The sequence below is a fragment of the Colletotrichum tamarilloi genome (assembly GCF_030869305.1).
Source record: "Colletotrichum tamarilloi strain Tom-12 chromosome Unknown Scaffold_209.1, whole genome shotgun sequence".
Classification (NCBI taxonomy): domain Eukaryota; kingdom Fungi; phylum Ascomycota; class Sordariomycetes; order Glomerellales; family Glomerellaceae; genus Colletotrichum; species Colletotrichum tamarilloi.
The window spans coordinates 15849-42656 of NW_026849592.1; the positions used below are offsets into that span (position 1 = coordinate 15849).

Below are 26808 nucleotides of genomic sequence, written 5' to 3' on the forward strand. Positions count from 1 at the left end.
ACAAAAGAGCTCAATTCGACTTCCAATCTATAGGCTTCACCTTTTCGCCTTTCCACCCACTTCGCCTTTTCACCCTCGCCTCCCTTTCTCCCCAACCCATCCAATTTTCGTTGAGAGAACTGATATCAACTCTTCTTAACCTTGATCCTAGTTCATCATTAATCTCTTCACTATTATTTCTCCTTCCGACCTGGACGTTACGCCATCCTTGTTCTTGCCCCTTGCCCTCGAACCATGGCTTTGAAGCTCTGCACAGGCATTTCGCTTCTGCTTGCAACTATTGGCATCAGATTCTTGTACCTGGATCTTTCTACTGCATTCAAGATCTTCTTGACTTCATTCACCTTGCAATGTACTTTTCTCTTAGGATATAATGCTTTCCTCTATCCTTTCTTCCTCTCACCGCTGCGGCACCTTCCAGGACCAAAGGTAAGGAGTGCCAACTTTGCTCACATACACAACGGAAAGATCGACACGACCACTTGAAAAATATGAGATATTGCAGAAGCGCTAATTCACGAAGCTTATAGGGCGGTCATTTCCTGATTGGTCAGATGCTCAATCAGATCAGAACCCCGGGGCCAGCCGATATCTTCATATCTTGGACAAAGCGATGGCCCGACGCGCCTTTTGTGCGCTACCTCTCTATGTTCAATGCTGAGACTCTCATGGTCAACAGTCTGGCGGCTTTTAAAGAGGTTCAACAGACGAAGGCATTCTCATTCCGAAAGTCACAGTTGGCAGCACGCATGTTCTCCCCCATCACCGGACATGGACTCATGTTCTCAGAGGGCGAGGAGAGAAAGAAACAGCGAACCCAGTTGAACCGTGAGTTCCTTCATTTCAAGTTACCCCTTGCTTTATTCACGTTACTTTTACTGACATTGCTACATAGGGGCGTTCTCAAACCAAAATACGCGCACGATGCTGCCAGTCTTCCAGCTCAAAGCCAATCAGATGTGTGAAGCAATCTTCCGAAACATGGGCGGAGAGGACGTCAAGCTTGTTGATGGTATGCTAAAGTACTGTCTTTTCCTGACTGACTGATGCTGACTTCTGTCTCAAGTCGAACCCTACATCCGAAAAGCAACTCTCGACGTCTTCGTCATTGGCTCGATCGGCTGCGATCTCGACGGCATCTCCATCCCTGAAGCCCACTTCTACGACGTGTACGAGCGCATTATCCGCCAGCCTCCTTCCGGCCACGTTCTCACCTTCATCGATGGCCATATCCCTGTCCGCTCTTGGCTCCCTCTTCCTAGCAACAAGAGATGGCTGAAGGATGTTGCCCTGATTCGGACAATGCTCCTCACCTGCGTTGAGAACCGCCGTGCTGAGATGATTGCTGAGAAGAAGCTTGGTCCCAGTGAGAAGATAACTGAGCATCGCGATATCTTGACCTTCATCTTGGAAGATTGCCAGTTTGACAATACTCAGACCAATTGGACTGACCTGGAGCTTCTGGAATACGTACGGAGACCTGTGATCCCGACGCTTTGATGTGTGCTGACATTTCATGAACAGATGCTCAATTTCATCGCCGGAGGTATGACGAGACACAATGTGAACAGCCAAAGATGTACGCTAACCCTACGTTATAGGCCACGAAACTACTGGATCTATCACCATGTGGATTGCCCATATCCTTGCCACGGAGTCCAAGGTGCAGGAGCGCCTCAAGCAAGAAGTACTCGGTCTCTGCGCCGGCAAGCCTCGAGACTGGAACCCGACCTACGAGGAGACCGAACATTTGGTCTACGTCAACAACTTCCTCAAGGAGATGCTGCGCTTTTACTCCCCTGGTAAGCCTTATCGAACCTACATACTTCGGGTTCGATTTGCTGACCAGATTCACGAATAGGAATCTTCCTCCCTCGTGAGGCAGCAGAAGACGTCACAGTCTGCGGGACCTTCGTTCCCAAGGGAACACAAGTGACTCTCTGCCCGGCTGTGGCACACTTCAACCCCCTTGTATGGGGTGATACCGCCGACATCTTCGACCCCGATCGCTGGTCCGACGGCCGCGCATCCAAGGACTCGTATGCCATGGAGTCGTTCCTCCAGGGCCCGGCAGGCTGCATCGCTAAGAACATGGCTTTGCTGAACGTTAAGAGCGTAATCTTTGCTCTCGTGCGGAACTTCAAGTTCTCGCCACGTCCCGGATATACTGGCGTGGTAGAGCTTGCCAATCCCAACTTTACCCTGCGGCCCAAGGGTAGTATGGCTGTTACGATGGAGAGAGAGACGAGATAGACGGCGCTTATAGAATGCTGCGCTAGAGTTTACAGGGTGCCGAAGCATGTGTATGCTGGCACCACGTACGATGTGGTCCTTATGAAAGGACCGATTAACTATACATAATTTGGACAAGGGGCGAGGTAGACTAGCATTCGCTCGTAATTACATTGAATACTAATGAAACTGGCGCTTTCTTCTATTCTCCCCATGATGCGTGAGATGAGCTTTGTACTTCAGGAATAGTGAGCGAAGCCTCAGGAAGCACCGTAATGTCTTGATAATATTGTCTGTTGATAGAAGTCTGAGGATTTACCTGAGTCTCTCTTCATCTTGACCGCCGTCTTGTCCCTCGAAACTACTTTATTCCCCACACCTGGTTTCTCAGATCGATTTCTCAGCGAATTCCCAAAGGAGTCTTTGGCACATCCCAACTCAGGAAACTGACTCATTCCAATTGAGGATTCAGATACCTAGGTAGATGAGGTAGCAGTTATACTTTTTCTTCTCGTTGAAAAAGAAGGAGGCTTAGACACATTGACCTGGTTGCTCCTCCCTTCCTGAATGATTTTGAAACGCCAATTCCATCTGGAAGGCAAGTCAAACAACATCGCTCTCAAACGCCCCTTCCTGTACTCGCCTTGGACCTGCACCCACTTGAAAGCCCATATCGCCGCCTGCTTGGGCACCCTATCTTTTCCCTTCACCACACCTTTCCACCACTTTACGCACTCCCCTTCTCTGTGATAACCAACCCAAACACCGGAATATTCTTCAAAGGTACCTACTTAACACTACTGGCATCGCGTGAGAAGAGCTCTTTTGGCTTTCTTCTCACGTTGTCGTCAGCACATGCAACATTACATCTTTTATCATTGATAGCATCGACCCAAAAGACAAGGCCCAGGTCTGATCAGCGATTCATATCATCGTCATCACAGTAAGACCTCCTTTCATTTCTTCATCTCCTGCGTCCCAAAGTAATCTGAAACGTTCAGCAAATCTCATTATTCACCCCCAAACCCTTGCCACAATGGCGGCTCCATCCAAGGTGATGCTCGAGTCTGGCTCTGACATGGATCACAGTGTCATCAAGCCTTCCAAGCCTTTTGACCCTCTGCAAGGCACACTTCATGAGAATCATGCTGCCTTCCAGACCATGCTCACACTCAAGCCTGATGATATACCAATCTACAAGGTCGACATGGGCAAGCCTGCTGAAGAGCGCTACATTGAGCTCGCCAAGGATCTTGCTCCCAAGATAAGAGAAGTGAGCCCTCTCTTTGACGAGGTGATTGAGGCGACCGTACCTCGGGGCATGTCTGGATTTGCCAAGTTCACTTCCCGGTTCACCCTCCGTAAGGTCTTTGACCCTGAGCAGACCAAGGAGATCAAGTCCATCGCTGAGGTTGCTGGCATCCCCGTTCACCAGCTCATGGCCCTCAACACCTTTCTTGACCTGATGCTTGGATGTACATCTGGAGCTGCCTTGGTCAAAAATGACTCCAAGCGCAAGATTGGCGGCGGTAATCCTGACCATCTGATGCACTTTCGCACTCTTGAGGTATGGCTATATCCCTTTCTAAACAAAAAACATCTAGCACTAACGACTCATCGCAGTGGGGCATGGATATCCTGCGTGATATCCTTGTCATCATTGAGTATGTCAACACGAACAATGGCTCGAATGAGGTGATTGCCAGATCAGTCACCTATGCTGGCTTTGTCGGCATGCTGACTGGTGTCCGGTAAGGTGCACTTAGATTTCCATTGAGGACTGACATGGGCTAATAATTATCTTAGCAAAGGTCTATCCGTCTCTCTCAACTTCCGCCCAAACCATTAGTGTGGTTCGGGCAGCCTTCTTAGGCACCAAATTAAGGTCCTGTTCGGCTTGCGCGAGTCCGTTCCCTCAATGCTCCGCCGCATCATCCTCAACGAGGATATTTCCTTCAAGAATACCAAGGCCTATGATACCAAGGACCGAAGTCCCCGTGAGGACAGCAGAAAGCTCACTCCCATCACGTCCATCGGCAAGAAGCTTGCCTCTTCGGACGCGTCGCCCTGCTACCTGATCCTCTGCGATGGAAGAGAGGTAGTGAACATCCTCAAGGACCTTCATGACGGCAAGATCAAGACGAGCAGTGTCTTCCAGATTCAGTGCAACCACGACCCTGACCATCGACGCTGCTGTGGCCGCATGACTGTACGCCACGACGCCGACCCTGTCCAGGCAAAGCTCATGGAATCTGAGGACTGGATCGAGGTGTCTGCGGATCGTCAGAACGCCTTCCACGACAAGTGGATTGAACATGTCCGTGCTATCACCAATGGAAATGACATCACCTGGGCCAAGCAGAATAGTTGCTGCACGGATCTTGAGCTTGATGCTGAAGCCAGCAAATCTGGCGAGATGACTGGCGTTGACGAGGCCAAACTCCTCGAATGGATCGCTAGCTATCCTACCACCAATGAGTCGACTCACTTCATGTGCATCATGGATCCTCTGACTGGTGAGATCCGCTGGATCTCTCGTGGTCCTGACCCTCTCGCAATGTTTGATTTTGGCGACGAAGTTTAGTCGTTGGCCCTTATGCAATCAAGAGAGGAAGCAGCTCGACTTTGCACAGCAATGTTTCTCGTCTGACAGTGCTAGGAGGATACCAAGGAAAGGAGTTCTCGAGGCACTACATCGACACCAGGCTTTTGCATTTACACATGAGCACAACAAAAAGTCGGCAGTGCAAGGGAGTAGCATTGGATGACCTCAGGGTATGGGTTACATGGGAATAACGTTATGTAACGATAACAAGAGTCGTGAGAATAGAGCATGCCGCCAAAAAAGGCCACTCAAGGCTGTAGCGATCAGGTGGTGATTGTGAGTGGTGCCTTTAGAGAGACCTCGGTGTAAGTGAAATGTGCTCGGGCTCAGCTTGCACGCTGTAGGCGACGTTGGGTGGGGAACACCTGCAGCGTAGCTTCTTCAGCGCCTTCCAAGAGCGACCCAGCACCATATCACCCTCAAAGAGAAGGCCAGAGGAAGGAAGTGCTGTCCAACACCACAATCCAAATTTCATGATTGAAATTTTGAAACTTCCACACTGCGACGACCACAAACTACCTCGTCGCGACTTCTTTCCATCACAGCTCCTATCAAAGCCGAATCAAAAGACCGCCGAAATGCCAGCATCAGCACCAGCTCTTGCTCTGAACCAGGGCCCAATGACTAACGAAGTCCTGAGGGGCATCTTCGCGTCCGACCAAGACATGTACCCCGCGCCGCTGACCTGGGACCGCCTCCGGAGCTGGACGACTGCAGCGCCCGAGCTGGCCACTTGCTTCTACCTCTCTGCCGACGCCGTGGAGAACGACGACACCCAGACACTCGTCGGAGCCGTCATTGCACTCCCGATACTGGCACCTGCGTGGCGGGATTTGCTGGCGGGCGAGGTCAAGGAAGTGGATGTGGATGCCGGGACTATGTTTCCTCGCGATGGTGCTGAGCATCCAGAGGTCGGGCTGCACGTTTTTCACGTCGAGAGGTTCGATGTGCCTGAGGCGCGGGGTAAGGTGCGAGGATTCGCCGAGACCTCGATGCAGGCTGTCGTAGCTGCGGCAGAGAGGAAGGGATGGTCGATCATCGGCTATTCAGGTAAGTGATTCGTAGTGGCTGGCCAATGCTGGCGTTGCAGGCTTTCGATTGACATCCATTATGGGAGGGAGATATCGATGTGATCTGACATTTAGGCAGCACTCACAGCAACGCCAGAAGGACGAAGATGCTTTGAGAAAATGGGCTTCGAAGCGACGGGCTACGAGGAGTTCTGGGTTGACGATGATGGCCGCAAAGGTGTCCAACTGGTTACAATCACAGCGGATACCGCGCCCGAGGAACGGGAAGTGCGAGAAGCGGCGACAGTCCGAGGCCAGGCGAGGATGCTAGTGAAGCACTCGCATCCAGTCACCGATGCTTAGCTGCGCTTGAGGGTCATCGGAGATTTCGAGACTTCGAGAACAATCAATCAATGATCGACGATGCGGAGGGAGGGGCCTCCCGTGTGAGTACGGAATACAACGCAAGGAGTGGAATTCCAGCGGAAATTTGGCTTTGAAATCAGAAATCCCATCACGAAGTGAAAGCTGGGTCGAAGCTCCTTGACGCTGGGGCAATCATTCAACCGAACATAGCAACAAGCCAACAATTGCCCCGGACCCCGTTTTCCTCGCCAGAATCCCGTTGCTATCCATCAACAAAGTGCGAAACGAACCTCGGCTCCTGTCACCCAGCAGACGTGGTCCAGACTCGTTGCGGATACCCATGATGATACAAATTACCCAGTTGGCAGCTCCGTACGGTACACCAAACCTCGGCCTCCCGCCCCGCGGACCTGGCAACCGGCACGGCTCAGGCGACTACCGATGTTTTCTGCGCTGTTCTTACTTTATCGGGGCCCTCCTCCACCGAAAGGGGCAGCCAGCTCCGGGTGGTCGAGCGCCAGAACAATAACGGCATTGAGCTTGTGCTTTGTCATCATTGCTTCATTGGTACGGGGTAGAGATTTTCTTATGGCACGTTTTGGAGAACGGAGAGGCGACTTCGAGCAAGATTGGGTCAGGACTAGTCAGTGATGGGCCTCACCCTGACTCGAGTTTCCTGAGGCCGAGGCCATCCCGTTGAATCATCAATTCCTCGAAGCAAGAAGAACGATACAGCAAGACGGGCCCACCAAACAACAATGGCGGGAGCTGTGCAAGTCAAAGTCTACATACGACCACGACGATTGACGAAGCGATCTTGACCGCAGATCAGAGAGTCTGGGAGGCCCTGGCCTCTAATGGCCTTCATGGTGACATCGATGAGCTTGATTGGGCCTCTCAGACACACCGCCTACCCAAGCGATATCTGGTATGTGTTTCCGCATCTCGAAGAGGGATGTGCCCCGCCATGAACCGCGGCATATTTCACCAAGAAAAGATGGAGGGGCAAATGGAAAGGAAGAAAAAATCTAGCGCCCATGTTTAAGTGCTGCTGCTGACAGATCAAAAGAAAGGGTCCGTGGGGACAACAGCGGCCAAGTCCCGTTTGACAATTCCGCTATCCTTTTTCCAGGAACCACCTCACAAAACACGGTCTATTGGGCATGGCCAATACCGGCGACCCCCGGGCTGTCGAAGAAACTCCACCGGTCGAACAAGCAAAGTGGGTGCCCCTCCTGGCAGTTCTTCCATCATGACGTTGCCGTTTCCAATGCCTTCCGTCGCCCCGTGTTCACCAGGAAGCTTGAGGAGAGCTGAACACTGAACCGTTCCAAGCGGATCACAGGGTCGGACCCGGCGCGGGCCCGATGGACCCTTTGACGGGATTCGTCATGATATGGAGCAGATGGTTTCTACGATATATTTAACACCAAGATAATCCCATAGTTTCCAGTCGAAGTTTGGAAGAAGCATTTACATCTCTTCCCTATATATCCAATCCACTACATATTCCCTTTCTTGATATCCCGTCACTTAGACACTCACACTTGAAACACTCTTACAATGGCTCCTACTCCCAACAAGTCTTTCATCTTCAAGCAGGTCCCCAAGGGCCTGCCTGTCGCCGGCCAGGACCTCGTCACCGAGGATCGCCCCATCGACCTCGAGCAGGACCTCAACGGCGGCATCCTCATCAAGGTCCTCTACTCTTCCTTCGACCCCTACATGCGCGGCCGCATGCGCCCCGCCGAGGCCGGCAAGTCCTACATTCCTCCCTTTGAGCAGGGCGCCGTCATCGCCTCCTCCATCGTCGCCCGCGTCGAGCGCTCCGATGCTCCCCAGTTCGCCGCCGGCGACCTCGTCACCTCCTTCATGGGCCCCAACGCCGAGTACGCCGCGATCCCCGCCAAGTTCCTCCCCGGCTTCTTCAAGGTCCCCAACACCCACAACGTCGACCTTCCCCTCTTCGTCGGCGCTCTCGGCATGCCCGGTATGACCGCCTACGAGGGTTTCTACGACATCGGTAAGCCTAAGAAGGGTGAGACCATCTTCGTCTCCTCCGCTGCCGGTGCCGTCGGCCAGATTGTCGGCCAGCTCGCCAAGGCTGAGGGCGTCAAGGTCATTGGCTCCGTCGGCAGCGACGAGAAGCTCGACTTCATCATCAACGAGCTCGGCTTCGACGCCGGCTTCAACTACAAGACCGAGTCCCCTCACGACGCCCTCAAGCGCCTCGCGCCCCAGGGTATCGACATGTACTTTGAGAACGTTGGCGGCGACCACCTCGAGGCCGCCCTCGAGTCCTTCAACCAGCAGGGCCGCATCATCGGCTGCGGCATGATCTCCGACTACAACACCCCGCGCGAGCAGCAGAAGGGCGTCCGCGGCCTCTTCCACCTCGTCGCCAAGAAGCTCTCCTTCCAGGGCTTCCTCGTTAACCTCTCGCCCGAGAAGTACAGGCCTTTCCAGGAGAAGGTTCAGCCCATGATCGCCAACGGCGAGCTCAAGGTCAAGATCCACCAGACGGATAGCATTGACCAGGCTGCTGAGGGCTTCATTGGCATGCTTACCGGCCAGAACTTTGGCAAGGCTGTCTTGAAGATTGCCCAGGAGTAAGAGTCTCGAAGCATGGACGGATGGAAATATTGCATTGAATAAAGGTTTGGGAAAAGCATGTTAGATGTATACTATAATGACAATTGATGACCAATGAACCAACGACGAAATTCCACTGTCATTGTAACTGTCATTGTCTGCTCGATATGACAGGGTGATGTGATTTCCGTCCTGTCTTGAGCTTACCGGAAAGGCTCCGAGTTTGCGTCCTTCTCTCAAGTGATGTCGGACAAAAAATGTGCATGCTGGCTACGTGACGTGGTTTTAATCGCAGTGTCGCAAGGCGTCACGTCTTCCCTTTCACTCCGGATTGCTTTCTTAGGGCTCATAAATCACGTTTGTAAAGGTACGTGTTCGATTGATATTGTGTATAATTCTATAGAAATGGTATCAAGTGCTATCCAAATCCAAGCCATTGCACCTGGCAAGTTTCCATCCAATGTCCCTCTATCTCAGAGACCACTGTCTACCCAAAATGGGAAATCGGATCATCCTACTCTAAACGCCAACAGATCGTATCGCTAAATTTAGAATCCCGTGCTCAAACTGAGGCCTGTCTCTCGGTCTACTCTTCCGTTTTAACCTCTACCAAACAGCTTCTTGGCAGTCACACGTCTCGTAGACGAGGGCGCGTGCTCATTGGCGTCATAATACCCTCCGTAACCATTAGCGTGCTGCTGCTCCGAAATCGAAGACTGCGAGCGGTGGCTATACGCATCCGACGCCGCATCATCGGGTCTCAGCTTCTGGGGACGAGGAGGCGGGGGAGGTGCCTGGGCCGGCGCGGAGGCCTGTTGGGAGGAAGGAGCTCTGTAGTACTCTTCATCTTCCCACTGGGACGTGCTTGTGTTTGTCCGAGCGGGCTCGGCGCGCTCCGGTCGCGAAGTCGGGACGGGAGGAGCCTGGGCCGGCGTTTGGTGCCCGCCGTAGGAGTAGCCGTTCGTCACCGACTCAGTGGGTTGTGTTCTCGCTGAGGGACGCTCCTCCCGCTCGTCGCGGGAGCGTGTTGAGCGGTGAGTTGTTTCGCGGCTCGGGCTGGCATTGTTGCTGACAGGCTTGCGCGTAGTTGCCTGCTTTGGCTTGTCTTCGTCTGAATCGGAGCTGTTGTCCTCTAGATCGCGGTCTTCATCGGCATACTGTGATTTAGTCGTTAGCATTGTCGATTGTGATGAGGGAAAACATATGTGGCTTACCATTCTCAGCTCCTTGCGCATGGCCAAGCTGGCGCAAATGTCGCGGGCCTCTTCGATCGCAGTCTTCTGCGTCTTGAGCGTCATTCTGCGGTCGCGCGTCTCCTTATTCTCGGCGGCGATGGCTTCGACCGTCTCGGCAGGCATGCCGAGAATCTCAACAGAGTTGAAGATGCTGTACATGCCCTGCAGCAAATGTCTCTCGACGACCTGCGTAATGGTGTTGCGGATGAAGGTCTTGGCCGCAAGCTCGTAGAAAATCAACATCTTCTCGCAGACTTCCTGCGCCTCGGTGTAGGTGGCACCATCCTTGGTGGTCTCGATCTGCCACTTGCGAAGACGCTCCTCGTATTCGGGGTCGTACGGCTGGATTTCGAGGTTCATGTCTTGCGTTAGGTGCTCAAGCTCGACCTGTGCGTCGGCCAGCAGCTTCTTCATCTGAACATCGAGGAATTGATAGCGCAGGGGCTCGCGCATACGCTGAGGCCACGCGAAGTCAATGACCTCACTGAGAAACTCGTTGCACACGACGCCGAGATTGTCCTTATGCTCCTGAGCGAGCTTTGGCCAGTTCTCTGAGTAGCTCTGGAAGAGCATGTAGACAGCGCGAGGCTTGGGATCCATTGGAAATTCGGAACCACGAATCTGTCGCAGAAGCATCTCGACTTCTCTACCGACAAACTCTCTCTTGCTGCTGTCGCTGATGGTAACACCATCTGCGGTACCGGGTGCAGTGGATGACGAGAAGCCAAACTTGCGACCGTTCTGGCGGATACGGTGCGAGAACTTTTCGTTCTCCTCAATGGCGCGGGCACGCAAGTTCTGAGCGGGAGTGCCGCGGGGGTCGGCTGTGGCGCGGAAGAAGTTCTTGCGAGGAGGATTCTTGTAGAAACCGTAGACGGCGGGGATAACCAGTTCCTTGGAACTGGAGAAGAGCTCAACGAGCTCGATGCGCATCTCCTCGACAGTGTCCTTTCCAGTGCCCATGGACTTGAGCTCTGAGTCGCAGTCGTCGAGCGCCTTCTGGATCTGCTTGCGAAGTGTCTTAACGTGACGACCAATGTGACGTTGCAGCTGAACACTCAGCTTTTGCTTGAGCGCATTGGCACCACACATGGAGCTGGGAAGAGCACGCCATTTTCCGCGGCCAAAGAATTCTTCCTCACGTTGACGACGTTCACGGGCTGAAGGCCATGGCTGGCCTTGGTCGCGGGGTCCAGGGTTCAGCAGAACGTACCAGCCGAGCTTGAAGTAGTTTTGCTTATCTCTGTTCTGGACGAGCTCGATGAACTTGTCTTCCAGACCGATCGACTCGCAAAGATCGGGTTTTGTCAGGACACCAATGGTACGGCTGCCGGAGGGGTCGAAGTGGCGTGCCTTTGTGAGAATGGGTGCCTGGACGTAATCGGTGTTGCCGCCAACGACAGCAAGGATAATGGTTCGGGAACTCTTCATATATCGGTCGCAAAGGGTCTCAATCGTCTTGATGTCGTCCATCGACTGGTCGTTATTGGCGTTTTTGACGAGACCTGGAAGATCGACGAGAGTGAGCAGGGGCATGTCGGGACCTCTCTTCTCAACCACCAGAATGTCGCGAGCGGCGAATCTGCCCGGAATGTTCTTGGGGGCAATCATTTCCACCGCAGATCTCATGAGAGACTCAAAGGACATGTCTGTGTCGACAGCTCCGCCAAATTGTTTCAATCGCTCCTGGTCTCTGAAAGGCTTGTTCTTGTCGGGGATGATGGAGACGTTGAGACTCGCTTCGGCCGACCTGCGCAGGCGGATCTCGGTTGCGAATCGTGTGCAGGCGCCGGCATCACGAGGGAACGGGGTGCCAGTGATAGCCTCGAGGACGGAACTCTTTCCCGCCGACTGGTCGCCGACGACGACGATCTGTGGCAGCTTGACATTGTCGAGCTGGGCAAACTGCAGCTTGTCGATGAGCTCGAGAAGGCCGCGCTGCTCATTCGCCATGTCCGCCGTCCCCAGCGCCGAGTCGATATTCGGAGCCATGTCGCGTTCGGGTCTGATAGAGACGTTAGTTGGACGGTGACGACTGGTTTCTGGAACCTCGTACAATGATCCCATCACAGTCTGGTCTCGACGTATGTGTGATGTGGGTGATTGCGCAAGGAAAAGTCTTGGACCTCGAAAACAGGGTGCGAATACAACACGGGGAAGGGAGAGCCTTTTAAAGAGGAGACTACTGTTCGCCCAGCCCAAAGACCAAAGAACAAGCTTATGTGGGATTACGCAGTTACGCAGCGCAAGCCTGCATTACGGCGCGAGACGTGTCTCGACCGAACATCACATGCCCCCCAGGTGTGAGTGTGCCCAATAGCCTTGAAAGGGTGCCTGGATCTGGGCTCCAAGTCGTCGCAAAGCCGCGTCGTCAGCCCCCAGTGACGACCTTGGGGCGTGGGGAAAAGGGTAAAGCTTCGCCTACTTCTGCGTCGCCACCGGGGAATACGGCGGTACGGCGACATTAGAGTTGGCATTCCGTGGATGTTGCTTGGCTTGAGGCAGCCCAGCAAAGAAGAGGCATCCGTTTGGGCCCTTTTTTCGCCCGCCTACGGCAATACGGATACTGCAATTTCGTCTGTCACTCGGCGTCGGATACCAAAGCCGAGACCAGTCAAGGAGACTGGCAGATTGGATACTGTGGGCTAGAGTCTTTAGGACCACTCGGTCTCCGTTATGCAGGGCGAAAAAGACTTTGAACAACAGCGAGAAAGGTGAAAGCAGTCCCATGTGCGCAAAGCCACCGAACTTTGGGACGGGGACCAACGCGTTTGTGTCGAGTTTGGACGAATGACGTCGGTAGCTCGGCAGTGGCACAGCCTCATTTTCCCTGTCTGGCACATCCAGGAAGCCCGCCGTAAGAGGTGGAGGGCCATGGAGGCACACTTTTTCCTGTCAAGCTTATTGAATCGGCCGCCGCAAAGTCGCACTTCGTCTCGCTTCTTCGCCTGGTTTCGCCCTACGCATGACGAGCGTACGCGTCGGGAGGCACTCGAAGCCCCAATCAGAGGCGGGTATGTCCGTCTAGGCCGGTGTGAGGAGGATTTTGAGCCAGCCAACGTGGTGCTAGAGACGACGACGTTCAACGCCAAGATGTTGCTGGTGGTTGTTTTTTCGCCACTCGTTGGACTGCAAGGATCAGCCGGTGAAACAATTGGATTCCAGTGGCTGTGTGGAGGAAATTGTGGCTAAGCAAGCACAAGTGAGGAAGTTTTGAATGATTAGGTAAGTGAGGATGCCTCTCTATGTGGCTATGCTACGGGCTTTCTCGAACTGTGGCGAGTGCTCCGGAGATGTGGCTGAAGCTACCCTCCCATCCTCCATCTCCAAGGTCCGCCGAGACCCTCGAACATCCCGTCCTCGATCGCTCTCAATCCTACTTACCTGTATAGCTAGCTACCTGACTCAGGTCCAGTAGTGAATCTATTCAAGCATCTTTACTCATATCTAATGCTCACTTCAACAACCCCAAACCCCCCAAGGCATCAAGCATAACGGCGTTCGGATCTTTAAGGAATAACAGAGGTCAAGGAAGTATGAGCGATCGAAGGCGGGGGACGAAGTCATGAGACAAAAGTCAAAAGTTCAGGACTCGAACTTGTGAGGTTCGAATTCCTATGACTCTCGGTTGTTGTGCCACGCCGTGATTCTACCGGTTGTATGCCGCTCGGCTACTGAGGGTGATGGCTTTGAGATGAAAGTTGAATTATACACAGCTGTATTTAACCAGAGGGAGAACGGAATTCATATAGTCCATCTCAGTATTTAAACTCCTGCCCAACAAGCTTCTCGCTCAGAGCCCACAGCATCTCCGCATCGACTTTGCTCCTAGCCCAAGGATATACCTCCTCCTTCCACGGGTCGGCAACACGACAATCAGTAAGAAACTCCCCATTCTTGTCCTTTAGCTCCGGATCAAACGCCGCAAACACGTGCGTCGCGGCACCCTGGTCCATATCCTTGGGCTCGATATCCCCCATTCCCCACATATACTTGCTCCCCACCACAACATCAGCCTTACGCAGTGTTTCGAGGAACCCGGGGAAGTCATGCGCCTCGTGCGCGGCAAGGTTCGTGGGGACGTACCCCGGGCACAGACTAAACGCCATCACACCCTTTGATGGGCCCAGCCTCTCGGCAAGGGCGATGGAGAAGAGGCTGTTGGCCGTCTTGGACTGCCCGTAGGCCATCCACTTGTCGTAGTGCTTTCCTTCGTTGAAGTTGTAGTCCGTCCAGCGCACGTGGCCGAGCCTGTGGGCGTTGCTGCTGACGTTGACGATGCGCGGGGGGGAAGGGGATGCGAGGATCTTGAACATGATGAGGTTTGTGAAGAGGAAGTGGCCTAGGTGGTTTGTCTGGAACTGGCTTTCGAAGCCGTCTTCTGTGAGGCTGTAGGCTGAGGCCATGATGCCGGCGTTGTTGACGAGGATGTCGATGTGGGGGACGTCTGGCCATGAGGTCACTGTCTCTGCTGCTTTTCGGACGCTGGCGAGGGAGGTGAGGTCTAGAGTCAAGGGCTTGACCTTGATCTCGGGGTGTGTGATTCCGAGTTCGTCGATGAGGGGTTGGAACTTTGAGGGTGAGCGGCCGGCTAGGATGAATGTGGCTGGCCTAGCTACGGCGACTTGTTTGACGAAGCTGTCGCCGATGCTGCCTGGGGAGACGCCCGTGATGAGTATCGTCCTGCCGGCGATGTGGGGGGCGTAGAAGGGCACCAGCTCGCTCGCTTTGGTTTGGTTGTTGAAAGAAGGAGACATGGCTTTGGTGTTCTGTGTCGTACTGAACAGTTTAGTAGTGCTTAGTTTGGGAAGAGAGAGTAAGGTATTGCTTGTAACTGCCCCTCGGACAAGATGATGAGAACGCAGGAACGGCCTCTATATACCCACCAGTCTCAAACGATACCTAAAATAAACACTAATAAAGCATGTAAGGCGCGAGGCAGCCCGCACTCACTGGAAGCATGCTTGGAACGGACAGCCTTGAAATTGGTTCACCCGAAGATCACGACGCGTAAGATAAATGGGCTGCTCATGTTGCTTCGGGGCCATAGTTACCCGTTCTGCTACATGAACCCATCAGAAACCCCTTACAAAGGATACGGTGCCGGAGATAGGTATCCTTCATTGGGTGTTGGCAGTCTTGCTTTTCCTATATGGGAGACCTCAAGCACGGAGTTAACGGTCCTAAGAGATCATACCACCGTCATTAAATATTGTCAACGGGCTATGTTGGCACTGTCGGAGAAGTACCTGCGGCACAGATCATCTATAGTCATCTTGGAGCGCACAGAGAAGACATGTGGTAATATTGCCAATCGTGAAAGATTGCAGTCACATCCCCTTTAAAGCCCAACCTGAAAGTACACCATTCCGTTTCGCTAGCCTTCACGCATGCATAATTGTGTCCCTATTTTAACCCAACGCCCAGTTATCCGTCCCAGATTCCGTCCCTTGAAACACCCGAAAAAAAACCATCGACTCTTGTTGTCGATGAACGCCTGCTGTTGTGCGGCGTTCGACGCGGCGTGACTCTGCGCTCAGTTCTGACGGCCGTGCCCGCTACCCCACGTCGCGCCGTTGCTACTCGGAGCGGGTGCGGGGCCCCGCATGTTCGCGCCGCCGGCGGAAGCCGAGGCCGACAATCGGTAGGCGGCAATGTTGTGGAACGGCGCCGCCGAAGCAGGGGCAGTCAGCCAGGTGTTGAGACTGTCGGATTCATTGGGTTGATTGTAGGTGAAGACGTTTGAGAATTGTGCTTGCCTGGGCCGGGGAATGGCGGTGTATTGAGAGGGGGAACGAGCTTGGTTGGAAGACATCTTGGCGGCTGTGAGAGCAAGACTTGGGTGCTTGTTCGTCTTGGCTACGACTGAGATGATATGTGTTTTGTGAATTGCAATGAGAGATTGAGCGGCCCAGGGCAGGGGAAAAATCACTCGACGGACCAGCTTTTGTATTCAAAATGAATACTCCTCATGATCCTCGCTCCTCACCATCATGAGGAGTGAAGCGGGAGGGTCCTCCTCCTCTTCCTCTTCTTCCTCCTCGCCCTCCTCCTCACCGACAAAAACATCAGGGGCTTTTCAGCGGGGTCTTTTTGCGGTTGACTCTAAGGTATCGAAGAGAATAATAAAAGTGTGAAAGTCGTTGCCCATGATGATGATGAGGTCTGGGATCCGGTGATGATTGCCTCCTATCACCGCCGCCAGACGAGAGACTGGGCCGCCGCTCAAAAGAACCCTGCAATTCAAACCAGGCAAAAGTACGCAGGTACTTTTGACTCCCGAAGACTAGTGCAAGGCACGGCCGCTGGTCCTTGGTCCCTGATTGTCCATTGGATCAGGAGGAGTGCGAACGGATGTGAGATAGCGGTGCAAAAAGACCATGACAGAATGCGAACGGAATGGAAAGTTCGATGATCGACCGCTAAAGGTCTGGCACTTTGTCACCGAGCTTTTTGCTGAATCCTTCTGGCGTGGACTTTTGCCGCTTGGCCGCCGTACGGGTCAAGTTCCAGTCAACAAGAATATGGCTAGCATGGGTCATGCAGGGTACTTCTGCCTTGAGTTGGGCTTGATTGGCCGCCTCACCGAGGCCGCAGTCCGAGAACACTATATTTCAGAGATGGTCGCTTGCGTGGCAGGTCATGACTAGCAGGTTGGTACACGCATTAACATGTGAGCCTGGGGGCTCTCTTCATGGTTATGTGTTGGGAAATCTATCCGCAACTCGCCTGTAAGTTCAGACAAAGTCGGCTGACCTTTAGTGCAAAAGAGCCGCACAAGCAGCACAACGCCAAGAGGAGCCTTTTGGCTGGAGAAAATCCCCAGGTATCTATTCTCTCGCTCCTTTTCAGGGTTGATAATACCGTAGTTACCGTAGACTACCGACATATTGTACACACCACATGCTCGGCATGTGACATCCGTCTATTTTTCGCTGACGCTATGAGAAGATCAACTCCGCTCCCATCCGACTGTTCTGAAGACTTCCGCGAGCGCACCAAGAACTGTATCTACGATAGACTTGACGAAACCTTGGCGCTTGCTCTTGCCAGAGGAGTCCCGCAAGGGGTCTTCGCTTCCCATCGTAGGCAGGACGTTGTCGCTAGCGGACAAGCTCACGAAGAGAGCAAAGGGAATGAGCCAAACGCAGAGCCCAAAGTATGAGGCGATCTCGGTGAAGCTCGGGACGTCGGGTTGATCGTAGTAAGAGTGCATGTTCGAGTACGATCTTTGCTGCGCGGCAGAGAAGTGGCGGAACCAAATGTAGTGGTTGACGAGGACCAGAACTAGACAAGCAAAGGTTAGTTCCGAACGTGGATGTATAACAGCACAGAAACATACCACAAGAGGCCAGGAACAGAGGGTCAGTCAGCCTAACGAAAGGGAATCGGCGCATGTTGCCGAGGTAGACGACATGGGAGACAACTCCCATGAGGGTCAACTTGAAAGGAAATCGGTCGACGATGCATAGCAAGAGCTGCAAAACAATAACCGAGTAAATCAACTTTGTAAGAAGGCGCTTCGCAAAAACGGTATGCTCCTCGACAAGTTCCGATAAGTAATACAGACCGGAAGCTAGACACAGGGGTGTTAGTAAGGAAGCATCCTCAACCCGAGTGCCAAGGGAGAATCCGGGGGATCAGGACGAACCGATGGCGAGGGTCAGAAAGCAGAAGCCCACGATGGAGCCAAGGTAGCCGACCAAAGGTAGAATCCACATGGTGACGGACGTTAGGTTTAGAATGTCGTCGTAGTATGTCGCATGAAGTGAAGTGAGAAATGAAAAGAGAGAGTGTGTGAAGTTGTTGAATTATTGGTCTGCCGGGGGAGGAGGGTTGTGCACAGAAGCTCCCTACATTGTCTCTTGAAGCTATGACGGAGCTGGCCAGGGCGCGTCGTGAAATCCACTTTGCGAAAGCGTGGCCTCTGCGCGTCGGGTAGGTACCGTAGTGGACGGGCACTCGGGAGATTCCATGATCCGCGGTAAATGAGATAAGCGATCGTTTGATTGGACGCATCCTCCGGCCTTCAACCTCACAGGTACCTAACCTGAGTACCTTTTAGTGACCCCCGGCTGTCGCCGGGGACTTTATCCTTATCGATAATTATCGATGGTGGTTGTCGGGTTTCTTATCGATAACTATCCGTGACCCCCCAGTTGTGAATTTTTGAGGATTTCTCACGACACACAATCCACCGCCCAATTCTTCGATGCGCCGGCTTGACGACAGACTGCCTTGAAGCGAATATTGACGGGAGGCTCCATTCAAGATCGGCCGAGTTCAATCTTCCAACAGAAACTGCCCAATATGTCGCGCCCTGAGGATACCCTGTAGGCTACAGGCCTCCCCTCCAACCCCGCCATGTGCCTCCAGCTGACCAAATCTCTCTGCTCTCAGTGCGGCCGACATCCACTACAATGACTCCGAAGCCCGCAAGTACACGACGAGTTCTCGTATCCAGAATATCCAGGCGTCCATGACCCGCCGTGCTCTTGAGCTCCTCGACCTCAAACAGCCTTCCTTCATTCTCGACGTTGGCTGCGGCAGCGGTCTCTCCGGCGAAATCCTTACCGCCGAGGGCCCTGAAGATGGTGGACCACACACCTGGGTCGGCATGGATGTCTCACCATCCATGCTCGATATTGCTCTCCAAAGAGACGTAGAGGGCGATCTCCTCCTCGCAGATATCGGACAGGGCGTACCATTCCGCGCCGGCTCCTTCGACGCTGCTATCAGCATTTCCGCAATTCAATGGCTTTGCAACGCCGAGAGCAGTGATACCTCGCCCGAGGGCCGCCTCACCAGATTCTTCAACGGCCTCTATGCGTCATTACGCAGAGGAGGTCGCGCCGTGTGCCAGTTCTACCCCAAGAACGACACCCAACGCAACATGATTACTCAGGCCGCAGTCAAGGCCGGCTTCGGCGCCGGTCTGCTCGAGGATGACCCCGAGACAAAGAACGTCAAGCTCTATCTTGTGCTGACTGTCGGCGGTACCGCAGAGGGCGGTCGCGGAGGAGACATCACAAATGTCGTTGATGGTATGGACAACGTCGATGTCGAGGACGCGAGGAGGAAGGCCAGTCAGCAGAGTGGTAAGGGTGACATCAAGAAGGGAAGTAAGGCGTGGATCGTCAAGAAGAAGGAGCAGATGGAGAGGAAGGGAAAGGTCGTCAAGTCTACCTCCAAATACACTGGGCGCAAGCGCAGAACCGCTTTCTAGACGGACGGTGCTTGGGCGGGGTTTCGGGGATGTCGCATGGCATGGCGTTCAGGGGTACAACGGAAAACTTGTTTTAAGAGATCGAAAATTGAATCAGATACCCTCATTTACCTCTCAGAGTCTCTCTTCTCCACCCGAATGTGTCCTCGTCACGAATTCTGGACTTGGGGAGACCAATGATTCCGGGTTTGCAATACGGAGGGAAAAAGGCATCTGACGACACCATGAATTGAACAACGGATGCAGTAATACCTCGGGAGACTTCATCGAGGTAGACAACAACTCAAGCATCCAACTCATGATGTGACAGATGACAGATGAGGCAACTTTGCATCCTATGACCCCTTTCCCCTTCATCTAAAGACCGAATCCACCAAGGTATGTAGCCTGATACGGTATGATCCTGTACCACTTGCCTGTGAACCATAGAGCGCTTTTCGAATGCCAGACGTCTTTAGAATTCCATCTTTCCAGCTAAGCCATGGATTTGATAAGATACGATTCTTTCCTCCTCATCAATGAGATGAGATAAACAGCATCTAGTAAGCGTAGATAACAGATCCACAGGAATATTTGTGCAGCTCATTTACGATACCACATTCTCGACGTTCTTCCCTGTCGCATCTTCCGTTGTAGTTGCATCATTCCATAAAGCAGCGCCTCGCTCGTCGGCGGGCATCCAGGAACATAGATATCCACCGGCACCAAGCGATCACAACCACGGACTACAGAATAACTGTAGTGGTAATACCCTCCGCCGTTGGCGCAGCTCCCCATACTAATGACCCAACGCGGTTCCGGCATCTGATCGTAGACTTGGCGGAAAGCGGGCGCCATCTTATTCGTGACAGTACCGGCGACTATCATGACGTCTGACTGGCGCGGTGATGCTCGAAACATGAAGCCGAACCGGTCTTGATCGTATCGTGGCCCGGCAATTTGCATCATCTCTACGGCGCAGCATGCGAGGCCGAATGTCATTGGGTACATCGATGACTGACGACCCCAGTTGGCGAGCTTGTCGAGGGTGGTTCTGGCGAAAGAGTGATTAGTAGCAACTCAAGGGTGATGCGCCTGGGACTGGGGTACATACACAGCATATTCCACAAGGGACTTAGGCTGTGATTGTGTAGGAAGGGCGATCTCGCGACGGTTGGGGCGTGGAGAGACAGATTTCTGGCAGCTAGTGGAAGTTGCTATGCGTCGAACGCTGGCCGGTGCTGGAATTGATCTCATCGCGAGTCCCACGGCGCGGGGCACCTGGCTTGCAATAGACTTTGACATAATGTACAGGAGAAAGAACTTTTTCTTCCAGAAGTAGGAGCAATGAAGATTGGAATAGACGGAGGAACGGAAGGGGTAGCGGGGCTTCTTAAAGCCCGGGAAGTACGCATGGGTCCCAAGCTCTGGTACTCAGGGCTAGTGGTAAGGCATATAGGAAGACTAGAACCAGGGGATAGGATCTCAGGGATTTACTAACTTGGTTTCGACTAGAAATTGAAGAGAGCAGCCAATTCGACTTACAGCGTCGTGAACACGAAGCTTTCATGAGGCTTCAGCTGATGCTTGTCATGGTCCAAGTCCATGCATCTTGCGAAGCCAGGCCTCAGATAAGTTTACCAGAACCAGAGCAAATAATCCAGAATAAAACGAGAGCTCGAATACAATGGTATTCTCAAATACAATTATGAGATCCCTCATCAAGTTGTTCAAGATCGCGAGCTAGTAGGCCTTTCGCGCATTTCGTTGATCATAATTGGCCCTCCGTCTAAGTCGAAGCGCAGCCCCACTTCGTTCTCGTCGCGAGTCCGAAGTGGGGCCAAGTGATCCGAACCCGTCTGCGCGGGCCCCGTAAATCCGTCGTCAGTAACTCGACCGCAAAGGCAACCCGTCCGCTTCATTCCTTTGACAGAACAACAATCTGATCAAGACAACCCGTTATGCGTTCTACCAGCCCCCAGAATCGCCGGTGTCGATGCTGCTAGATTCCTGGAGCAGTAACCCCTGACCTCGGCTGCAACCCACTGACGCTTGCCGCTGGACCCCTAACTACTTGATACTTAGTGCCCGCCAGAGCTGTTAACGCCAGACATTGACATGGAAAGCCTTCCTTCCTTGAGAAATGGGCCTAAGAGAGCTCATAAGAAGGTTCGAACGGGATGTGTTGCTTGTAAGACGAGGCACGTAAAAGTAAGGCAGGCGGCCATCCAAGGCCAAGTTGAGCCCATATCTAACTTCTATTCGGGATAGTGCGATGAGAGAAGACCACAATGCAGCCAATGCACTAGGCAAGCTATTGCCTGCAGTTATCCTTCACCAAAACCATACCCTCCCACGGAGACTGCGACATCAACTCTGTCTCATAGTCTTTCCTTCAGGGACGGAGCACTTGATCTCAATATGCTTGATCTCGAACTCATACATCACTGGACACTCTATACATACGATAGCTTGACAGTCAGCCCTGTGATTCGGACTTTCTGGCTGAGGAATGCGGCGCGAATCGGGTTCCGCTGTGACTTTGTCATGCGGAGCTTACTGGCCCTGTCCGCCGTTCACCTAGCAACTCTGAACCCAGCGCGAGAAGAAGCCCTCTTTCGACATGCACTGAAGCACCACAACACATCGACAGCGGCAACTATTGCATCAATACATCATATAGACCAAGTGGAAGATGTCGCAATGCGAGAAAACCTTTTCCTATATTCAATGTTCATCATGTTTTATAGTACGCGTAGTCCACTTCCCTACTCGACCAACATGTGGCGCTAACATTCCCGGTACTCTCGTAGTCATCTCACAGACGGAACACCCCCAAGATGCCTTGTTTGGCCGTCCGAGTCGAAAAGAAATATCATCACCGGACTGGATGGTGTTCTTCCACGGATCAAGATCAATCGCGCTCGCGTCAATGGCACTACACACCACGACCAGTCTAACTCACCCAGTCATTGGCTACACGATAGGAATGCTCGCAGACCGTGAGAGGACGTCAAAGAAGCAATACCTCAGCACCTTACTTGCTCGCATAAGACAAACCGAGCTGAACGAACATTACGAAACGTACCTGCACGCCGCGGAAGAGCTTGAAGCGACTTTTGCGGTCCTGGCCGAGTTCCCTGAGAGCAGAGACATCTTTCACGGGTTCCTCTGGATTAGCAACGTATCGGACCATAGGGGAGATTTGATAGCTTTGATTCAGGGCCATAATGCCTCCCAGGAAGCACTGGTCGTGTACACGTACTTTTGCAAAATAATCCAAAGGCTTCCGACAAGATGGTGGTCTGAAAAATGGGTCCGGGGACTCAAGGATGGTGCGTTTGCCTCCCTTGATGAGGAACATCGAACCTGGGTCGTTGAACTGCCAAGTTGGACTTGATTCGTCCTCAAGCGCATGGCTTTATTCAGTCGCCTCGGACATCAGGAGTCACCCGCAGACGTGCCGGTATGATCTCCATATTCCCCGACATTGACTCGTCTTTTACGAGCATCCATGTTCCCCCGAACGGTCCACGGACAGCTCTGACAGCTAACCGATGACAACCTCATCGTACCTTATGCACATGGCGTAAACTAGAAAGCAACGCTGATCCTAGTGCCGAGATGTCGGAAAGCAAACGTCAGACGCTAGGACCAATGCAATACCTTGGCCTTCATTGGCTGGACGCTAGGGTGGACATTGTGCGATAGGCGAGGAGCCGTTAAGACAAGGTCCGCCGTTCGGGAAACGGCCCCCGGCTTGGAAATTGAGACCCGAGCTTCTGGGAGATCGGCGGGCCGGGCGGGCTGCGTTGCGCAACCGAGCCGGAGCCAGGGGACGGACTGACAGGACAGAGTTGTACTTTTAGGCCGTTGCTCGGCGGACGACTCAAGTTGGTCTTGCGAGCGTACATGGAATAGAAATACCCTAAATGAAACCCTCGGCATCTGTTTACGTGGTTTTTGGAGCAAGAATCATCAAACCAAGCTACAATCTCTGTTACAAGATCTCAGTTGATACTCGTCTTCTCACTATCTCTTAGCAGTCACTGCAGCTAAGTCTATCATCACATTCGCGATGCCTTCAGCCGCGTTGTCGCTCCTTGTTTCAGCGGCCGCGGTATGTCAGCCGGAAACAAAAAAGCCTTACCCAAGCTAATCACTTTCTCAGCTAAGCATCTACGGAGTGGCAACGGTCATCTACAACCTCTTCTTCCACCCCTTACGCCGCTACCCGGGACCCAAGCTATGGGCAGCTACGCCTGTACCTGCAGCCGTCAACATCCTCCGAGGCACTCCCCACCTGACCATTCTGGAACTGCACAAGCGCTACGGCGACGTCGTGCGCGTTGGACCCAACGAGCTGGCACTTGCACACGCTGACGCATGGAAGGATGTCTGCGGACATCTCAAGCGCGGACAAGACGAGAACGGAAAAGATCCAAAGTACGGCAACGAAGAGATGGACAAGAGTCTTATTTCGGCATCACGCGAGAGGCACGGGCCCGCACGACGACTTCTGTCTCACGCGTTCTCTGCTCGAGCAATGGCGGAGCAACAGCCCCTGATGGACCGATTGATCAGCCTCTTTATTCAGAGAGTACATGAACACAGCAAACGTGGAACGGTGGCTATGGATGCTTCCAAGTGGTTTGAGTGGACGACGTTTGACATTATTGGGGATCTGGCCTTTGGCGAACCCTTTGGATGTCTGCAGAACTCGGCCTCGCACCCTTGGGTGGACAGCTTCTTCGCGTCCATGAAGATCATCCCGTGGATTCAAGCCATTAGCGACTTCCCTCTCTTCTCTGTGTTAAAACCTCTCTACTTCATTCTTTTTGTTCCCAAGGATGTGCTGAAACAGCGGCATCTAAGCCAGGTGATGGCCGAGGAGAATCTGAAGAAGCGGCTGGCTATTGGGGGTGATCGGCCAGACTTTGTTCAAGCCTTATTGAAGAGCGGCGAGAAACACGTGAGTACCAACTATCGAACCCACAGCCCAAATCTCCTACGTTTTCATCTCACAGATATGGTGTGTAGGAAATGTCTCCGATGGAGATGAGGGATAACATGGTCCTTCTCACCACCGCCGGCTCTGAGACAACTGCTACGACTCTCGCGGCAACGACATACTTTCTGGGCAACCACCCCGAAGTCCTCGCAAAGCTGAACGCCGAAGTTCGCTCAGCATTCAAGAGCGAGCAGGAGATTGATGTCAACAGCGTCCAGAGTCTTCCTTACATGCTTGCTGTTCTCAGAGAGTCAATGCGAGTTTATCCTGCTGTTGCGATTGCCTTGTTGCGTCAGACGCCTCCGAGCGGTGCGCAGATTGCCGGGGACTGGGTCGCTGGAGGAGTGAGTTTGCCTACCTGCATGATGACGCGGCTTGTTTGAGTTTCATGCTAACATCAAATACCATGCAGACGACTCTTGGTATCTGGCAGTATGCTGCGTATCACGATTCCACTAAGTTTCTTTATCCGGACGCGTTTATCCCGGGGCGTTGGTTGGATGATGAGCGTTTCGATGGCGACCAGAAAAACTTGCATCAGCCGTTTTCTTATGGCCCTCGCAATTGCTTAGGCATGAAGTATGTTTTCTAGTACTTGAACGTGCTCTTCCTCGACCTTGAGGTCTTGATCGAGATGGTTGCTAACATCATGCGTGTCTAGCCTTGCTTTTGCTGAGATGAGGTTAATTCTTGCCCGCATAATTTGGAACTTCGACTTGGAGCTGGCGCCGGAGAGTAAATCTTGGGCAGCTGGCCAAAAAGTTTTCTTCTTCTGGGACAAGCCTCCCTTGTGGGTGTACTTCAAGCCCCGACAAGAGCGATGAAGCAGCTGGTACCCAGTATGTGCAGATGAGGTGATTTCAAGATAGGTACGTTAGTATCAAAGTCTGAATGGCAACATCTTGCTTTGCATACGGTACCTTAGTCTGCTCTCACTTGACGGCTCTATCTCAATGAGTGGGATGCGCCGCCTTAGCCTCGGATTGCGGCCTTCATGTTCAGTGAGAAGTTCTTACATGAAACTACCAAGTTAGTTGTCGCTCAATTGAAGGTATGCAAATCCGCTCTTGTAACCTTGACAATTGCAAAAAGAGTGATCGAGTATATATATGGTAGCATTATAGGCAGGGAGGGAGCAATTATGCATGCAGGCTAGAGACCAGCCAGAAGGATCTTAATATTTGCAGCTCTTGTTTGCCGTCTTAGGCATGGAAAGCAATCGGAAAGAAAATTCTCGTGAAAGCTTGGAAATTTGGTTTCTCTTTTGTATGACCCTAAGAAGTAATCACGTAGGAGTATCAATATCATGATATCACGATTGCAATCACTTGAGTACTGGAGACACCAAGCGCGGACACATTCTTTTTTGCATCCTATACTTTGCTGAAGACAGAGTTAGCCAAAAAGATACAAATAGGACGCTCTTGAAGCAACTTACTTGAATGCTACGCCCGCGTCACTTGAACTGATCCCAGTTTGGATAAAGGTATCAGACCACACCTTGTTATACCTGAGGTGCCAAATGTTAGGTTTTCGCTGATAGTTTGAAATCTGACGCTCGAACGGGAAGGCCGAACCTATTGCAGATATAATAAGGGTTATAGGCACCGCGGTTGAATTGAAGAACCCTGTAAAGGAAGACAGAGGCGCATTGATCTTTGTGAAGAGAGTGTTAGACGTGAACGACGGCTCGTGGATGGAGTAGACTGACCTGTGCACTTAGAGAGACACCACTGCTCTATTCCGCTCGTCACTCCCTCACTTGCGCTATCAGAAGTGGCATCGTAGTCGGCACTAGCTACTCCATCACGCTCCAAAACCTTAGTAAAGCCTTGGGGAGCATCACTCCATGTCGGTTTTGGTGGCGGGGAAGGCTGTGCAGATGCCGATGACGAAGGCGCAGCAGAGGTTGGAGCTGGAACAGAGGTCGAGGTCGGCGCCTCTGGAACAGAGGTGCTGGTGGGAGCTGCAGAGGCAACGGAAGTTGCCTGACAGGAACCAGCGCCTCCCGAAGGCGCTGCTTGGCGACGTCTACCCGCAGAAGCTCCAGGGGCAGAACATGCCAAACCACGAGGGTCAATACCGTTCCAGATGACGGCGGGCTCGCCCTCGACTCTTGAGTATGCGAGAGATTTGACCATCTCCTTGACGTTTGTGGCGACTGAGCCCGGGACCTGAAGACGCGCCTTGTGCTCGTCTTGAGATAGCCAGACTGCAATCACGCCAGCGACTGCGGGAGCGGCTTAAGATTGAGTGTTAGTCATGTGTGCTTTTCAGACTGTAGTCTTTGTCAAAACATGTCAAATACTTAAGTCAACATACCCACTTCCTGGCACCCCCCTGTTTCTGGCACCACAAAAACGATGGGATCACAACCCAACCTCCTCATTACTATTAACTATTGATCCTCAACCACACCCACTACAATACAGCTGCCAGCCTCACTAGGGCATTCAGAGTCGCTGGATTCAGCCGTGATAACCTCCTTTTCACCCGCTTCGATTTGAGCCCGATGGATATCCCTGATGTTCGCGAACTTCGTATTGGGATCG

General features: G+C 52.7%; 14 protein-coding genes across 14 annotated transcripts; 8 read left to right on the forward strand and 6 right to left on the reverse strand.

Moving 5' to 3' along the window:
• Positions 1-234: 234 nt before the first annotated feature.
• CTAM01_16272 (cytochrome P450) lies at positions 235-2253 on the forward strand (the record flags this gene model as incomplete). Its single annotated transcript, XM_060532265.1, has 7 exons — positions 235-429; positions 531-828; positions 896-1012; positions 1067-1470; positions 1525-1546; positions 1602-1802; positions 1862-2253. The coding sequence occupies 7 exons, from the start codon at positions 235-237 to the stop codon at positions 2251-2253; spliced, it is 1629 nt and encodes a 542-aa protein (XP_060373150.1).
• Positions 2254-3268: 1015 nt separating this feature from the next.
• Positions 3269-4816, forward strand: CTAM01_16273 (uncharacterized protein; the record flags this gene model as incomplete). Its single annotated transcript, XM_060532266.1, has 3 exons — positions 3269-3799; positions 3856-3983; positions 4105-4816. 3 exons carry the CDS (start codon positions 3269-3271, stop codon positions 4814-4816), a joined length of 1371 nt encoding a protein of 456 aa, XP_060373151.1.
• Positions 4817-5065: 249 nt separating this feature from the next.
• On the forward strand, positions 5066-6210 carry CTAM01_16274 (uncharacterized protein; the record flags this gene model as incomplete). The annotated part of the gene is made up of 3 exons (XM_060532267.1): positions 5066-5113; positions 5182-5887; positions 5987-6210. 3 exons carry the CDS (start codon positions 5066-5068, stop codon positions 6208-6210), a joined length of 978 nt encoding a protein of 325 aa, XP_060373152.1.
• Positions 6211-7776: 1566 nt separating this feature from the next.
• CTAM01_16275 (zinc-binding dehydrogenase) lies at positions 7777-8826 on the forward strand (the record flags this gene model as incomplete). Its single annotated transcript, XM_060532268.1, has 1 exon — positions 7777-8826. One exon carries the CDS (start codon positions 7777-7779, stop codon positions 8824-8826), a length of 1050 nt encoding a protein of 349 aa, XP_060373153.1.
• A 578-nt stretch (positions 8827-9404) lies between these two features.
• Positions 9405-12032, reverse strand: CTAM01_16276 (dynamin family protein; the record flags this gene model as incomplete). The annotated part of the gene is made up of 2 exons (XM_060532269.1): positions 9405-9962; positions 10020-12032. 2 exons carry the CDS (start codon positions 12030-12032, stop codon positions 9405-9407), a joined length of 2571 nt encoding a protein of 856 aa, XP_060373154.1.
• Positions 12033-13798: 1766 nt separating this feature from the next.
• On the reverse strand, positions 13799-14797 carry CTAM01_16277 (short-chain dehydrogenase; the record flags this gene model as incomplete). Its single annotated transcript, XM_060532270.1, has 1 exon — positions 13799-14797. The coding sequence occupies one exon, from the start codon at positions 14795-14797 to the stop codon at positions 13799-13801; it is 999 nt and encodes a 332-aa protein (XP_060373155.1).
• A 779-nt stretch (positions 14798-15576) lies between these two features.
• Positions 15577-15855, reverse strand: CTAM01_16278 (uncharacterized protein; the record flags this gene model as incomplete). The annotated part of the gene is made up of 1 exon (XM_060532271.1): positions 15577-15855. The coding sequence occupies one exon, from the start codon at positions 15853-15855 to the stop codon at positions 15577-15579; it is 279 nt and encodes a 92-aa protein (XP_060373156.1).
• Positions 15856-16420: 565 nt separating this feature from the next.
• CTAM01_16279 (uncharacterized protein) lies at positions 16421-16690 on the forward strand (the record flags this gene model as incomplete). Its single annotated transcript, XM_060532272.1, has 1 exon — positions 16421-16690. One exon carries the CDS (start codon positions 16421-16423, stop codon positions 16688-16690), a length of 270 nt encoding a protein of 89 aa, XP_060373157.1.
• A 302-nt stretch (positions 16691-16992) lies between these two features.
• Positions 16993-17761, reverse strand: CTAM01_16280 (transmembrane adaptor Erv26; the record flags this gene model as incomplete). Its single annotated transcript, XM_060532273.1, has 3 exons — positions 16993-17327; positions 17383-17616; positions 17692-17761. 3 exons carry the CDS (start codon positions 17759-17761, stop codon positions 16993-16995), a joined length of 639 nt encoding a protein of 212 aa, XP_060373158.1.
• A 589-nt stretch (positions 17762-18350) lies between these two features.
• Positions 18351-19266, forward strand: CTAM01_16281 (methyltransferase; the record flags this gene model as incomplete). Its single annotated transcript, XM_060532274.1, has 2 exons — positions 18351-18373; positions 18441-19266. 2 exons carry the CDS (start codon positions 18351-18353, stop codon positions 19264-19266), a joined length of 849 nt encoding a protein of 282 aa, XP_060373159.1.
• A 582-nt stretch (positions 19267-19848) lies between these two features.
• On the reverse strand, positions 19849-20502 carry CTAM01_16282 (NADH-ubiquinone oxidoreductase 19.3 kDa subunit; the record flags this gene model as incomplete). The annotated part of the gene is made up of 2 exons (XM_060532275.1): positions 19849-20299; positions 20360-20502. The coding sequence occupies 2 exons, from the start codon at positions 20500-20502 to the stop codon at positions 19849-19851; spliced, it is 594 nt and encodes a 197-aa protein (XP_060373160.1).
• Positions 20503-21363: 861 nt separating this feature from the next.
• Positions 21364-22645, forward strand: CTAM01_16283 (C6 zinc finger protein; the record flags this gene model as incomplete). Its single annotated transcript, XM_060532276.1, has 2 exons — positions 21364-21436; positions 21996-22645. 2 exons carry the CDS (start codon positions 21364-21366, stop codon positions 22643-22645), a joined length of 723 nt encoding a protein of 240 aa, XP_060373161.1.
• Positions 22646-23323: 678 nt separating this feature from the next.
• On the forward strand, positions 23324-25080 carry CTAM01_16284 (cytochrome P450 monooxygenase; the record flags this gene model as incomplete). Its single annotated transcript, XM_060532277.1, has 5 exons — positions 23324-23365; positions 23417-24217; positions 24286-24600; positions 24669-24835; positions 24918-25080. 5 exons carry the CDS (start codon positions 23324-23326, stop codon positions 25078-25080), a joined length of 1488 nt encoding a protein of 495 aa, XP_060373162.1.
• A 621-nt stretch (positions 25081-25701) lies between these two features.
• On the reverse strand, positions 25702-26496 carry CTAM01_16285 (uncharacterized protein; the record flags this gene model as incomplete). Its single annotated transcript, XM_060532278.1, has 2 exons — positions 25702-25721; positions 25968-26496. Coding segments are annotated over 2 exons (549 nt in total), but the record flags the coding sequence as incomplete, so codon positions are not given.
• Between the last annotated feature and the right edge of the window lie 312 nt (positions 26497-26808).